This window comes from Corvus cornix, chromosome 2 (assembly GCF_000738735.6).
Source record: "Corvus cornix cornix isolate S_Up_H32 chromosome 2, ASM73873v5, whole genome shotgun sequence".
Classification (NCBI taxonomy): domain Eukaryota; kingdom Metazoa; phylum Chordata; class Aves; order Passeriformes; family Corvidae; genus Corvus; species Corvus cornix.
Genome location: NC_046333.1, coordinates 132,888,146 through 132,902,998, shown reverse-complemented (window position 1 = coordinate 132,902,998; position 14,853 = coordinate 132,888,146). Strand labels below are relative to the sequence as shown.

Sequence of the window (14,853 nt, the reverse complement as noted above, 5' to 3'; positions counted from 1 at the left end):
ACGGGCTGGTAAATTCTAGCCCTAAAGATGCTCCTTTGTATTTAGAGTAGCAGAAAGTGTTGAAACTGTGTGGGAGACTCCCACTGCTCTGTAAAGTGAAACAGGTCTTGGGGAGTTGGTAGGCAAGTGAGAGGAAAGGCTTGGGCGTCGAGATGGGGAGGGCACTGGGGCAGAGGTACTTTTGACATGGGAAGCCGTAACGGAGCGCAGTGCGACTGTTGCAGAATGTTTTACCTCTTTTTACTTGTTAGAAGTAGCGTTCTCAGGTTTTGGTTGGGGATTTTTTCTTTGTTTGCTTGGTTTTTGTTGGGGTGGGTTTTTGGGAGAGGGACTTTTTTTGTTAAATCACACTTTCTAATGTGACACTTCTGTGTATTGCATAAAATATCACATTACGACATGTTACATTTCTTGGATATTTTTAATCCAACTCGCATAAGTCCATCCAGGTTTGAGTGACGGAGACAGAGCTTGCAGCTGTTGTGTCCCTCTAGTAAGCTTCCAATTTTACTGAGAAGGTATCTTATAAATAAATATAAATATTTGAAAAACAATTTTGTTCAAAACAGACGGTACTACAGAAAGCACTTTCAGAAAAGTTCTATTACATTACAGAAAATTTCTAGTGTTTTCGCCTTTTAAAAAGGATGGGGAAGATACCCCAAGAGTCTTTCTCTTTTTAGCCATGTTACCTTGTAGTCAAATAAACCGATATTCTTTCCCTAAAAATGACGATTTCCGCCGGCTCTGGGTCGGGAATTTTTAAGCCCGTGTTTCCTCGGGCGCCTCTCAGGCTGCCTCACGCCAGGAGGGATGCGAGAGGCTGGAGGAGCGGAGTTGCCAAAGGGGAAGGCTGAGAAGTTGTCAGACCCCACGTACAGGGATGACGTTACTTAAGCCTGGAGTTTGTTTATTTAAATGTAGGTGTCGCTTTTAGAGTCGGTTTTAGGTCTCTCGTTCAGGTCTGAAATTCCCCATCTCGCCGCTGTGAAGCCAGCAGATAGGCGAGCGTGTGTAGTAGCCTCACGTTATCCTTGCCGAGCCCAGGAAACACAGGCATCCGCGTACTCGTAGTTTTGGCAGTTTTGTGTTTGTTTGGTTTGGGTCGATTTTTTGGTGGGTTTTTTTGTTTTGGTTTGGTTTTTTTAGTATACGGAAAAACTAAAACCACAGCAAAACCCAGGCGCCAGGTTCTCAATAACTACAAGGTTTTAAACAAATTTAACAGGAGTACCCCTTAGGCCGTTCACGACAGGACAGGGTGTGAAAGATGCGCTCTACTAGGTAGCCATGGAGAATGGTCTTTCCTGGAATCTCTGACAAAAAGTACCGGGGGAGACTCGAGGACGATCTGTGCAGTTCTGGAGTCGAGGATCCTCCACGATTGCTTTGAAGGCAATGTACTTTACAAACGCTCTGTGACTGTTTTGGTCCTGGGCTGTCGGTTAAATAGGTGTTAATTAACTCAAATTAACTAGCACCCTTATAAACCAAGCTTAAAGGCTGTGGTGCAGATAAGGCTTATTATCCGTGAGTGCCTCAGGCACCCCTGAGCCGTCCCTTAGCGCCGGCGCCCCTGCCCCTCATTCCCCCTCCACCGGGAGCGGAGCAGGCTCTGGCAGAGGCGGGAAAACCTCTCCCTCACTGGGTGCCTGAGGAGAAGCAGAGCAGGGGCAGGAACGACTCAGGGGCGCTTAACAGTGGGCTGGGTGCGGCGGGGGCCGCGGGGCTGAAGTATAAAGCGTGAGGAGCGGGGCGAACCTCGCCAAGTGCTCCCTGGCGTCCCTGAGGAGCGGGCTGGGCACTCCCGGTATCCTCAGGCTCCCGGCCGGGGCCGAGCGCGGAGGGGGCGGGGAGGCAGCGGTTGGTGAGGGCGGGTAGTTCAAACCCGAGCGAGGGAAAGCGGCGGCGGCGGCACGCGAGGGGCCGGTGTGGGTGGGGAGAGGTGAAGCGGCTCCTCGCCAAGGGCAACGGGCCTAGGACCGAGCGGCGAGAGCTGCTGAGGTCACTCCAGCCCGCCTTCACTCCTGCTTCTAGCCCTCAGCCCTGCTCGGGGAGCCCCGCCGCCGCCTCAGCTGCACCCGCTGTAGGGCGGCCTCCAGGCTCTGCTCCTGTGCCCACCGATTTGCTAGACGAGGGGGTGAAGAGGTTGCTTTGCTCGTGTCCGGCATCCCAGGTGGCTGAGAGACCCTCGGGTGCTGGTCCTCAGCTACACCTCAATTATCACCATCGCTGGGTAATTAGGCATTGCAGTTAACACATATATGTGGACTGAGAACTGCCTCTGACGGGTAGTGTTTCTCTTGAACCTCTCTCTTTCCTCTCCACATCCTTTCTCACTTCAGGTTATCACTAGGGGTAAGCAGTACTTTGAATACAGCACCTTTGCACGGGAAGATCTTGATTTGCTTCACAAATTAGGGTAAGTGACCACATCATGTGGGTAGGACTTGGCTATGTCAGATTCAGTATTATTACTTTTGAAGGTATCAATTACTTTGGGGTCAAAGAGCAGAATCTGTTTTTCTGCAGATGCCATATCTGTTTACATAGCAGAGAAAATACTTCTGTATCACCAAAACTTTGTCTTTATTTGTTTTGTTAGCAGTGGTGAACAGTGATTTAAAAAAAGGCAAAAACCGTCTTGTTCAATACGTATGTGTTCAGTGTGGATTACTGAGGAATGTAAATTACTAGGAATAGGTGTGACTCTTCCTAGAACTTATGTCTACATTGGAGGCACCATCTACATTGCCTTCTAATAACCAACATTCTTACCTCTTTAGGGTGCTTGGTAAGACTAAACTTGTTAGAAATTATTCCTTGTCTAAATTTATCAAGCTGTCCTAAATTTAGTTTGGGTCTCTGAATATGAATTATTTTGTCCAGTAAACTCCCAGAAAGTTTGCAGCTGATTTGTAAACTAATTTGAGAACTGCAAAATTAATATTAGATACGTGAAATGCATAGAGCACATAAATCTACACTTAGTAGATATGGATTTTGTTGCTTCCTCTGTAACTGACTAGTAGTGTGACCAGCCTTTTCTTCCCGACATCTAAGACAAGGTTAAAAAAACTTTCAGAAACTAATTAAAAATCCCCAAATGAAAAAGGTGTGGTGTTATGTATCAAATTTAGTAGATGAAACTTTTCTCTTGATAAAAAAGAAATGCTTATAAAAAGCAGTTGTTATAAGAGGTTTTATTAGGCATCTCTTATGAATATAAGTAGAATCTTGCTCTATTATGAGGGATGTTCAGCACCTCTGAAAGGCTTTTCCTTCTGTATTTGTAAAATGAGACCTTGTGTTAAATTAAATCTTAATTCGTACAGGTAGTACATTTTGGGGGGAAAAAGCATATACAAGCTTGAGGTGTATTCTGGGGTTTGCTGTAAATCATAGAATGGTTCAGGTTGTAAGGCATATTAAAGATCATCTAGTTCCAAGCCCCTCCCATGGGCAGGGGCATGTTCTACTAGACCAGGTTGTTCTGAGCCACATGCAAGGTGACCTTGAACACTGCCAGTGATGGAGTTTCCACAACTTTTCTGAGTAACCTGTTTCAGTGTCTCATTGCCCTCATAGTGAAGAATTTCTTCCTAACATCTAACCTAACTTACCTTCTTTCACTTTAAAGCCCTTATGCCTGGTCTTATCACTAAATGCTCCTGTAAAAAGTTCCTCTCTAGCTTTCTTGATGGCCCCCACTGGGTACTGAAAGGCTACAATTATGTTCCCTGAAGCCTTCTCTTCTCCAGGCTGAGCAACCCCCTCTGTCTCAGACTGTCTTCAGAACAGAGATGCTCCAGCCCTCTGATTATTTTCATGTTCCTCTTCTGGACTTGCTCCAACATGTCCATGCCTTTCTTATTTTGGGGGCCTCAGGGCTGAAGGCAATACTCCCAGAGGGATCTCACAAGTGTAGAGGGTAAAGTAAAAATAAGTATTAAAAAGTATGAATTAATGGAGAGGTATAGAAAAGAAGTGAAATGAAGCTTAATGGATGGACATTGTTCACTTAGTGTCAATGGCAATTTTATTTATCCTGTCATATTTTCTAATATCCAAATCAATGCAGTGAGCTCACACGCTCCCCCTGCCGGACGCTGGCCTCTGTACAGCATTATGTTTGGCTTTTACTCGAGTTACCGACATTGCTTTAACTCTGCTATTCTGACCTCCCTTGTAGCTGCAAAATCTTGTTTCACCGTGATTTTTATGTTACTTGAAACACAGGTTTGCTTATTTTATACCGAAATATTTAATTTTTCTATTTTCAGTTCTCTGTTGTCCCATAGAATGCCTGAGAATGAAACTCCAAGCATGAGGTTTTCCTTTTGTTGTTTCTTCAGCACGCTCCCTGATTATTAATTTCCTAAGCCTGGAAGCCTTTGGGCTTTTATTAAGTGTGTGGTTAGTTTGACTGTGTTTAGGAGAAAGGTTAATACTTTTAAAGGCAAGTGTGGGTATGTGGGTTTGGTTTTTTTGGGGGGGTTGAGGTTTTGAACAGGTGTCTCTAGCATTCAGTTTAAATCTGTCTATCAACATTTTTGGAAGTAATATTTACTGGCAACATTTGCTAACTAACTGCAGTTCTCCAAAATTCAGCATAAAAATGAAGCTTCTATTCTTCTTGTAGAGTACATGAAGATAATGCCCTCTTTTTATGACCGGTTTCTTATAGGTCTTCCTCTTCTTACAGAAAGAAAAGCTACAGTCATGTGGTCCTTTGCTTATAGCATGAATAATTGTGCTGCATAGAGATTTAAAAATATAGGAAAAAGTTATTTTCTGGTTCATGATAAAGCCTTTTCAGCCTATTGCCTAAAACCATGGAATCACAGAATGTGTAAGATTGGAAGGGACCACTGGAGTCCAACTTTCCTGCTTGAGCAGGGTTCTCAGAGCACATTACTCAGTGCTGTGTTCAAGTGGCTTTTGAATATCTCCAGAGAAGAAGACCCCATGAACTCTCTGGGGAGCCTGTTTCAGTGTTTTGTCACCCTCACAGTGAAGAACTTTTTTCTCATGTTCAGATGGAACTTTGCATCAGTTTCTGTCCATTGCCTCTTGTCCTATCACTTGGCACCACCGGGAAGAGCCTGGCTCCATCCTCTTGACACTCTTCTTTCAGATACTGATAGATATTGATAAGGTCCTCTCTCAGTCTCCCCTTCTCCAGGCTAAGCAGGCCCAGCTTCCTCAGCCTTTCCTCATAACTGAGGTGTTCCAGTCCCCTAATCATCTCCATAGTTCTATGGGACTCTCTCCAGTATTTCCTTGTCTTTCTTGAATTGGAAAGCTCTCAACTGGACACAGCACTCCAGGGCTGAGTAGGGGGTCAGGATCACCTCCCTTGACCTGCTGGCAATGCTCTTCCTAATGAACCACAGGATACCCTTGGCCACAAGGGCACACTGCTGGCTCGTGGACACTTCATTGTCTACCAGGACCCCCAGATCCTTCTCTGCAGAGCTGCTTCCCAGCAGGTTGGCCCACATCCTGTACTGGTGCCTGGGGTTATTCCTCCCCAGGTGCAGGATCTGCGTTTGCTTTTGTTGAGTTTCAGATGGTTCTTCTTTGCCCATCTCTCCAACTGGTCTAGGCCCTTCTGAAGGGCTGCACAGGTCTCTGGGATATTGGCTGCTCCTCCCGGCTTTGTGCCATCAGTGAACTTGCTAAGGAGGCATCTGCCCCTTCATCCAAGTCACTGATGGATAAGTTGAACCGTAGTGGGCCCAGGATCAACCGCGGGGGGATACCAGTACTTACAGATCTACTAAAACATGGAGAAGTGATGCAGATGAAACCTTAAATGCTATTTGGAGTTGGTACTGCAATAGCAAAGAAGTAATCTCTATTCATTAAACACCAGCTTAAAGCTATGCCCTTGTGTTTCATATTTGTGCTGTCACTTATTTCATTGTTTAAAACAGGGAATAAGGAAAAAAGCAGAGACAGAAAACAAATGGGAAAGTTAGGTACTTGTAGAAGTAAAGGGGAGAAGGAAAGGAAGCATGCCAGACTTCAGAGTTTGTTGTTGTCTTGCAATAATTTTCATGTACCTGTCTTTCCTGGAAGAGCTTTTCTCAGTTATATGTATGGATTTTATCTGTTTAAGTCTGTTTCATTTCATACTGATATTAGCAAGATTGTGTATGCCTTTAAGCCAAGGTGTCATTCTGCTGTTTAATATCCTTTTCCTTTTGAACTTCTTGTGTTGCTGTCTTCTTACAGTAGAAAATAAAACATTTTTTTTATATTGCAATAATCTTAAAAAGTGCCTTCTGTATGGGTCAAAAAATGCTAATTAATGACCCAAGATCATCAAAGAATTGTTCTGCCTCACCTCAGGCAGTTTGGGTTCCCACTGCTTGTATTTAGTGGCTTAGGGCTAGATTAAGACAGGACTTTTGGGATATTAGCAATGTCTTAGTATTTGGTGTTTAAGCCTCCTTTAAAGATTCCTACTTCTGTCTGTTTTGAAAGTTCAGTTGCTATTTCTAGGCTTTATGTTCCAGAATATCAGTTTTAGAGGCCAGTAACATACCCCAGTAAAAGGTGCTGATACAAACTGCTGAGACTTGCAACCTTGATGTGAACTACTTTGGTAGTGAGGGCTACCTGGTAGAGGGCTGTGAGAACAGCCCTCTTGCTGCATTACTCGTAACATCTTTTGTACAGTTATTGTGCATAGAAAGCAGTGACCCAATGTCACTATGGTTAGGGTGGAGTAACTCTGCAGTGTACGAATGGCAAAAGTAAGCCTGGTTCCACACATCTTTTATTTAAGGATGTGCATCAGCCACTTCTAACTTTTCTAGGAAAATACACTGTAGCTCTTAAATGCTATGGACCTGGTAAGTGTGTTTATAGTCAGTCATTTTCTTTAAAATGTAAGCCTTCAGAACACTCGGTTTACCCACAGAGATGAGCAAAAGCAGAGAGCTTCTTTACAAAATAACATTTAAATGTTAAGGCAGATAAAAGAGCACTTTTCATTTTGTAACTAGAGGTCAAATTAATTCCCTCTGGGGAGTCTAGGGATCTAAATAATAGGGAGACTTGTAGACTTGTGACTTCATGATTAATCCTCCCATTTTACTTAAGGAGAAAATGCATTTTGTCTAAACTCGCTTACTTACCAGAGCTTCTGCATTTCTACACAGTGCTAATAAAAATCTTGCCCCTACTGGAATGATGGGGAGTTTTGTTGCCAATTTCAGCACCAATGAGCCTCTAGTTGCTGTGTTGCTTATTTGAAGTGTTTTTCCACAGATGAGGACTGCCAGGTCAATTAGCTAAATGGATGTATATTTGATTTGCTTCACAGTATAATATGCATTTTAATCACTCATTCTAACAATCTACTTTTGTGTTTGTGTATAAGCACTGTTTCTACTGAGGCTAATGAAAATACTTTTGTCATGACTGCTATCTTGATAGACTTACACAAGGTTTCCTCACTAATCTGAGGGGCTTTTGGTGACTGCTTTTGTCTGTTTCAGAAACAACGGTGGTATCTTCATTTACAAAGTCAAAGTGTCAAGCAGAAGATGTCAGACAGTAAGCCAGCGAGGTTCAATATTCTTAGAAGAAATAGATTAACACCTTCCAGCAGCAATTTTAAATACCCAAATTTTAAAGAAACATGTTGCACTTCAGCATTTCTGGACAGCAGAAGCAACAAGTCAGTAAAAGATCCTGATGCAGAATGTGAAGAAGCACCAAGTGTAAGAAGTGTATCATTGCTACAAGAGCATTCTGAACACATTCATCCAAATGCCTTCTTTCCCAGGTCACCATCTATTGAAAAAGAATTGAATTCTATGTCCTTATCAGAAGAAAGAGAAGCAAATAGAAGTGCAGATTTCTTTGAAACTCCTAAATCAAGTAGAAAAGGCTCCTCACTACGCAGGAGGCTGCTTCTACCCAAGACTGTTGAAGCTGGCACAACTGTAGGATCCTGTCAAAGACAACCTAATTCTTCAGGAAGCATCAGGAAAAAAATATTCTCTTGTGTTTTGAGCTCTGAAGAAAAGCTTTCACAAACTGCTGCAAATTCTCCAAAAGATAAAAGTTACAAACCTCTGACAACTAGCACTTCAGAACCTGAGGACTCTAATCCTGATTCTCCAAAACGGAGGCTTTCCTTCTCACAACAAAGGACTTCTACGTTAGATGAGTCCCAGTGTAAGGACCCCGTATTGTTAGAATCAGAACATTTATCTCCAATTCCATGTAAGGGTGTCACTGTTAGTAATACTAACAAATTAAATGAAAATGTTCTTATGAGTGTTAATGATGGGATGCTTAGGACTCCTACTTACAATGTGTTACCTGAGGCCAGTGAGGGTAAATTCATGACTTGTATCACCAGTCCTGTAGAGAACTTGAACTTTGGACTATGTGACATAAACTCTCCCCCTGTTAAGGCAGCAAATTACCCAGATCTTTCTACACCTGAGGATAGTGGATATAATTCACTTCCTTTGGACAAATCAGGAGACTCATTGTCTGATTATGAGGGATCTTTCCAGGAGCTCTTCCAAAAGCACAAAGAAGAATCCAAAACTTTAGACAGTAAAAGAAAGACAAGAAAACTTGAACGAGTCAGAAGGTTATCCACTCTTCGGGAACTAGGCTCTCAGTCAGAGACAGAAGATAATCATGGCAGTCCTACTTCAATGCATATATTAACAAAAGAAAGAAACTTTGTCAGTGAAGATCATGAGTTAGTTCTAAAAGAACACCCTAGTGGAGACCTGGTTGTAAGTCATGGTGATCTCTCAAGAACTCCAGCTCTGAAAATAGTTCATGAAATTTGCTTGCAAAGACAAAGATTGTACCAACAGCAAATCTCAGAGAATATTGATGGAACAGAAATATTTGCATTAGATCATGTTCTTCCTGGACTTATTGGCAAGAAAATGGGCCTTGAAAAATTAGATATTTTAACAGAATTAAAAGATAGAAATTTAAAACATGTTCTTGCTATAGTTTTAGATGCTTTGACAGTGGAAAGTCTATGCAGGTAAGTACTATTGCTTCACACAAAAGGGAAAAAGACGTGCTTCTGCAAATGAGTTAGAATAACTTCTGGAATACTAGGTGTTATCAATAAAATTTGTTTGTTTCTGAGAAAATTGAAAAGTTTTCTCCCTGTTAATTAAGTAGGTCCTTCTGTGTAGATCTAAAAATAAATAGGGGAATTAAAAAGCTAAAGAAACACAGAAAATTAGTAAACTCAAAACTAAATCACAGTACTTGTAAATTTTAAAGTATATTAAAAATTCCTTTAAGCCTAGAAAGTAATTTATTCTCATTACAAGTTCCCAGTACTGCATAGCACTCAAAACAAGTTTTTTATTATTTTTCTTGTGTATTTTATTTCCTCAGTTATTTCTAAGCACAAAGATGCTCAAAGAATTTTGATTCATGGGCAGTATTCTAGATTAATTCCTAATCAGTAGGAACTGTTACATTTCACACAACGCTCTCGATTTATTTGTTGTTAGTTACAAAGGGAATGGGCGAATAGATGAAAGTATAAGGGCACAGATGTTTTCAGAACTCTTAACACTAATGTGACTAGAAACAATCTTGGTAAGTGGCTTACATGGAGGAAGAAACTATTTTTTAAGTCAAAGATATGCTGTGCTATTTAGGTTGCTGTTGTTCTCTAGACTCTTCTGTTATTCTTATACAGTGATACGTAAAGTACGAGATCTGTGTTTCATAGCAAAATTATGCAATAGTCTATAGCAGCAGTCTGTAAAATGACCAAGAGTATATGAAACCATGCAAAAATCTTTACCAGGTAGTCTTGCTATAATGACTTCTGCACTACCTGGGAAATTTTGAGAGTGGATAAATTTTTTATTTGTTCCAGCATTTGGAAAGTAAGCAAAAGCTGGCGTGAAATCATTGTACAAGACAGAAGTGCAAATAAGAGGAGAAAGTTGTACACAAAACAGCTGAAAGAAGCAGCTCGGGTAAGGTGGTTCTCAAAGGTGGGGTTTTTTTCAAGTGTGAAAGAAGATGAAATATCTTGTAAAGCTACAGAAGGGTGACTTGACTGAGACAGTTCCAAAATGAGTAGGTGACAGATTCTAACAGGAGAATGTAATGGCTCTTACTGCTTTTCAGTTGTCTGCAGTTGGACTACTAGTCTTTCAACCATGTAAGACTCTTACTTACCCTCCTGCCCTGTCTTGAGAATCCTGTAGGATCTCTTCCTTGACTAATTCTAGCTTTAGATTTTAAGTTCTGCTCATGCCATTGTGCCATGCTGTTCCTCATCGTCCATTTTACTCTAGTCTGCAGTGCTGTAGGGCCTGCTCTAGACTACTTCCTGATTGTTTTCAGGTCTGCTTGTGTCACAGTGTATTGGTGAACATCAGAAGGATATATAGAAGGTTTTTTAAGGGGCATCTTGAAAATCAAGCATATTAGTAGCAGTATATTTTTTTCAGGTCTTCCACATGATACATGCCCACTTGCTATTGAGATGTCCTAGTTTAGAAACATGAGCACCAGTAGAGTGTGCTAAAAGACAGTTGGCTTTTTATCCTGCTCATGGGACTTGGTTTTTAATGATTTCTCTCTTGAACCCTTGCTAAAGATAATCATTTAATAGTAAATACTTGCAGTATATATAATTTTCCTTTCTTATGTGTTGTTGCAGAGGGAAAAACCCAATCAAGTAAAATCCAGCTGCAAATCCCAAATGAAATAAAATCCTCATTTGCTCCCCCTTTTTTTTTTTTATAATTATAAATTAACAGGAATATTTATTGAAGGCTGAAGATGCTGCTACAAGACTTAATATTCTCAATAGATCTGCTCTAAGGCCTGTTCAAGCTCAAGCCAGAACTCCTATTTTACAGACACCGCCTTCATACACTGCACTTACACCTAGGAGATGCAGTTCTGTTCCCCACTCAGCTAGTAGGCAGGAAGAATACATGAAAGTAAGTATCTAAGAAATGCTTCATTTCAGTTTTTAGAAAGTTTTCATTTACAAGACTTAATAGCTCTTCTCTCTCTCCTCTTGCTACAGGTTGCTAAAACTCTGTTCACAGATGAAGCTCTAAAACCCTGTCCAAGATGTCAATATCCTGCTAAATATCAACTGGTAAAGAAAAGGGGGCTATGTAGCAGAGAAGCATGTGCATTTGAGTTCTGTATTTTATGTCTGCATGCATTCCATGGGTCAAAAGAGTGCAATAGTTTATCTGCAAAACGGAAGAATAAAAAAGATGCTCCACCAGGAAGTGCCCAAAGCAAAAGAAATTTAAAAAGACTCTAAATTTGTAAGGCATGTAACTCCTTACACTTAGTTCCTTGTCCCCTCCCCCTAAATTCCTCATCTTGTTCCTATTCTTCCTAAAGGTATACATTTTGAAAGTATCATCCCATTTGTTCTTGCTGACTTACCAAGATAACCTCTCATGTATATATCTTAATTAACATAGTATATTTTTGTTTTTTAAAAAATGAACATTTAAAAATATTTTATGTCTTGTTTTACCTGTTGTGTAGTAGGTAGGAACTTACTAACATCTTAATTTTTAAATAAAGTGTCTTAAATGTAGTCTTCAGTATTTAGCTTACAGTACCTCATAGATGTTTAAAAATGTGATTCGTCTTAAAGACAAATTAAAATTATTTCTAAAAAGTCTTTGAAATCGGATTTATTTATTCACTTTAAATTACAATAACTGTTTTTAAAATGTCTCAAAGTGAGGCAGTATGTACATTTGCAAAAAATACATCAATTTATATGAATGTTGATATGTCAAAACCAATATATTAGTTGTTTGAATTTTTTACTGGAATAATTAATCTGTTGTTCTCTTAGCCTCTGTAACAGAATTCAATAGAATAGTAATTTATAAACTAAACTGATGCTTTGTGGATATTCTGTTGTACTGAGTTTTACAAAGTTTTCATTTTGAAAATGTCAGGTAATACTGTATATATTCACATATCTAAAAATGCTGTGGCATCACCTTTGCTGTTGTGAATTTACCTTTGTGCTTAACTTGACTTCAGCTCACAGATACCAGATCACCTTCACACTTCTACTTGAGCTAAAGGATTATCTACAGCTGGAAATCCCTCTTTCGCTATCTCTAGCTTTATTAAGGGAATTCACGTATTTTGCTCTTGAACTAAATATGCTGATCTGTTATAGAAAACTAACTCAGTCTGTCTCTTGGACCTCAAACAATTTTTGTGGTTTTGGTTTGTATCCTAGCAATTACAAACAGCTTGAAATACAGGTGACAGAAATGGACACAGTACTTCTATGAAGATATAATATCAATTGACTTCTACAATTGATACTGTCCTACTTGTCCTTTCAAAAAGTTCATTTGTCACAAGCATCTTGCAGAACACTTGTCAGCTGGTGTTTATTCCCCACTTTCCCTCTGATGTTGTCTTTTGTGTTATATTTTTGATGTTGTTATTTTACTGTGTATTTGTAGGTAAGCCTCAACACTGAGCTATTTTAAAAAATCTGATTTAAAAAAAAAAAAAAAACAACCAAAAACGAGCTTTCAAGTAAACCATAAGCTTTGCATTTGCCTCTTTTAATATTTATTCACACATCCCTTTATTTTTAGTGTCTAAAAATTTTAAGTAGCATCTAAGATTTTTTTTTCTTCTTTATTTCTTTTTACGCAATGTGTGGATGTTTAAGCCCAGTGGACCAGGATAATACACTTCAGGATGTTCTAGAGATATCACTTCTTATTTCTCGTCTATAACTGTTGTGATCTGTAATTTGGTTAGTACTTTTACCATTCTTGATTTTTGGCATAGTAGTTTTACATAGTATTTGGAAGGAGGAGAGACAACATGGTTAACAAAATGGTATAGAAGTTTTAACACTAACTCTATTAACCAAACCTTATCATTAAAGAAGGAGTCAACCCAGTATATCTGCCAGAAGATGCCATGTTTATTGCATGAATATAAGTATCAACACTTTAATTCCATACTTATCTGTGTTTGCTGAGCCTTTGCCTTGTTCTTAGGTTAGACTGGTAGCAACTTGAAGACTGCTCTGTCTGTTCTAAGGGAACAATTGAGGCGAAGGGTTTGGGGGCAAGCTAGGGAATATAGAGTATATGTGCATATAGGTCTGGATTAGGAAGAATGGAATTCATTACAGAGGAGGAGACTGCAAGTGGGACAATGGTTAAATGACTTGATTTGTTTAATATTTGCATTTCTCTAATTGTTTAGAACTTTAGGTGTTCAAGGTCTACTTAAAAGTTAGTTAGGTCCAAAGAACCATTGGATTTGTTCTTTATTCCTTAAGTATATAATAAGTAAGTATACAATTTTAGAAATGTTTAATACTTTCTATTAAAGGTTAAAATGAAGAGCTTTCTAGACAGGAAGTTACATTACACAAGAATCTGAATATATGTCATTTATCTTCATAATAATTTGGACTAGTTTTGTTTCTTACTGTTGAATTACCAAATAAAGTAGGGGATGGTAGTAAATGCAATGCAGATTAAGTACTACATGTCATAACACTTCAGACTGCCATTGTCATCCCTGCATATTACCTAAATGCCAGTATCTCTAAAATGTCTCAATTAAAAAAAAGCTTTAAATGCATTCTTGAAATTTATGGGCAAGTTATGATAGGCAGTGAGAGTATCTAGCTCGCCTTCTGATGTGGAATGTTGCAGCCCAATCCAGAAATACATGGGATTCAATAGCTCTGAAAGTGTTACTGAAATAGGTGCACCTTTGAGTGGAAAACTCAGTTCAAGAACCAGTTAAGTATCTTTTCCATTTGAGAAAATTTGGTAAAGAGCTGTGTTATCTTTTGCTAATATCAGAACAATTCAGGGAGGATAGAGTAAATTGGTTCTGGTACAGGCATTGTTTGTTTTTAAAGGTAGTATCTTTGATGCCTACAGTATCCATTCAACAAGGAGTAGCTTGAAAGTAAAAAAATACTTAGATCCTATTTCACAATTTTAAACATTTTTCTCTTCTTTTGGCATATTTAGAAGTTTCTTGGTTTTTTTTTCCTTCTCAATCTCTCTCACAAAAATATCTTCTTGAATCACATGTCTCTTGCTCAATTGGGTCTATCACAAATGTAATCTAGTGATTACAAATGTAATCTATGCTCTGGTGTCTGGGTGAAATGTGTTCTTTGTGGTTGTTACTGCTCTACCAGAGGTGAGGGAAGTGAGAAAGCTAGACTTCTCATCTCTGGGTAAATATACTCCATGACAGTGATTTTTTTTTTTTTTTTTCTTTTAAAATAAAATTAGCTTTATGCCCTGATCCAAGGGAGAAATAAGATAGTGATGTTATTCTTTACCTACACACTAAGTATATCTAATAGAACACAAGGTATATGATAGCTATCTAATAGTCTCTAATAGTTTGGGTGAAAGGAATAAAAATTCTTTCATTATATGATTGCTTTATTGACAGAAATTAAGTATTTGTGGTAGGAGAGTGGAAATAAAGAGTCCCTGTTAGTATGCTTTTTTCTCTATACCATATCTCTCAATTAGTCTCCATCACACATCACGAAGCATGAGTCTGGACTTAAATGAAACAGCAAAGGAGGACATAAGTTTTTCATAAGAAAACAAACAGCCAACACACTACCCCAGCACACAAACACCACTCCTAAACCCCCGCAATGACCCCCACCCCACCTCTCTTCCAACAAAAAAACCAATCAGAAAACAGCTTTCAAGTATCAGGGAATCTAGGGATTCACATCTACTATCTTTCTTTTTCTACTGGGCTGAATTAATTCTTGGAGACCTGAGGTCATGTGCTAGCACAGATAAGAAG

The 14,853-nt window shown here is 39.4% G+C and overlaps 1 protein-coding gene across 1 annotated transcript; it reads left to right on the top strand.

Annotated features, from left to right (window-relative positions):
- The first annotated feature begins 2,341 nt into the window (after nucleotides 1-2,341).
- On the top strand, nucleotides 2,342-11,499 carry FBXO43 (F-box protein 43). The gene is made up of 5 exons (XM_010404931.4): nucleotides 2,342-2,422; nucleotides 7,512-9,037; nucleotides 9,896-9,998; nucleotides 10,791-10,976; nucleotides 11,066-11,499. The coding sequence occupies exons 2-5, from the start codon at nucleotides 7,560-7,562 to the stop codon at nucleotides 11,312-11,314; spliced, it is 2,016 nt and encodes a 671-aa protein (XP_010403233.3). The 5' UTR covers nucleotides 2,342-2,422; nucleotides 7,512-7,559; the 3' UTR covers nucleotides 11,315-11,499.
- Nucleotides 11,500-14,853: the final 3,354 nt, after the last annotated feature.

Coding starts and splice junctions, on each gene's coding strand:
- FBXO43 (XM_010404931.4), top strand. CDS start 7,560: ATGTCAGACAGTAAGCCAGCGAGGTTCAATATTCTTAGAAGAAATAGA. Junction 9,038..9,895: donor ACAGTGGAAAGTCTATGCAG/GTAAGTACTATT, acceptor TATTTGTTCCAG/CATTTGGAAAGTAAGCAAAA. Junction 9,999..10,790: donor AGCTGAAAGAAGCAGCTCGG/GTAAGGTGGTTC, acceptor ATAAATTAACAG/GAATATTTATTGAAGGCTGA.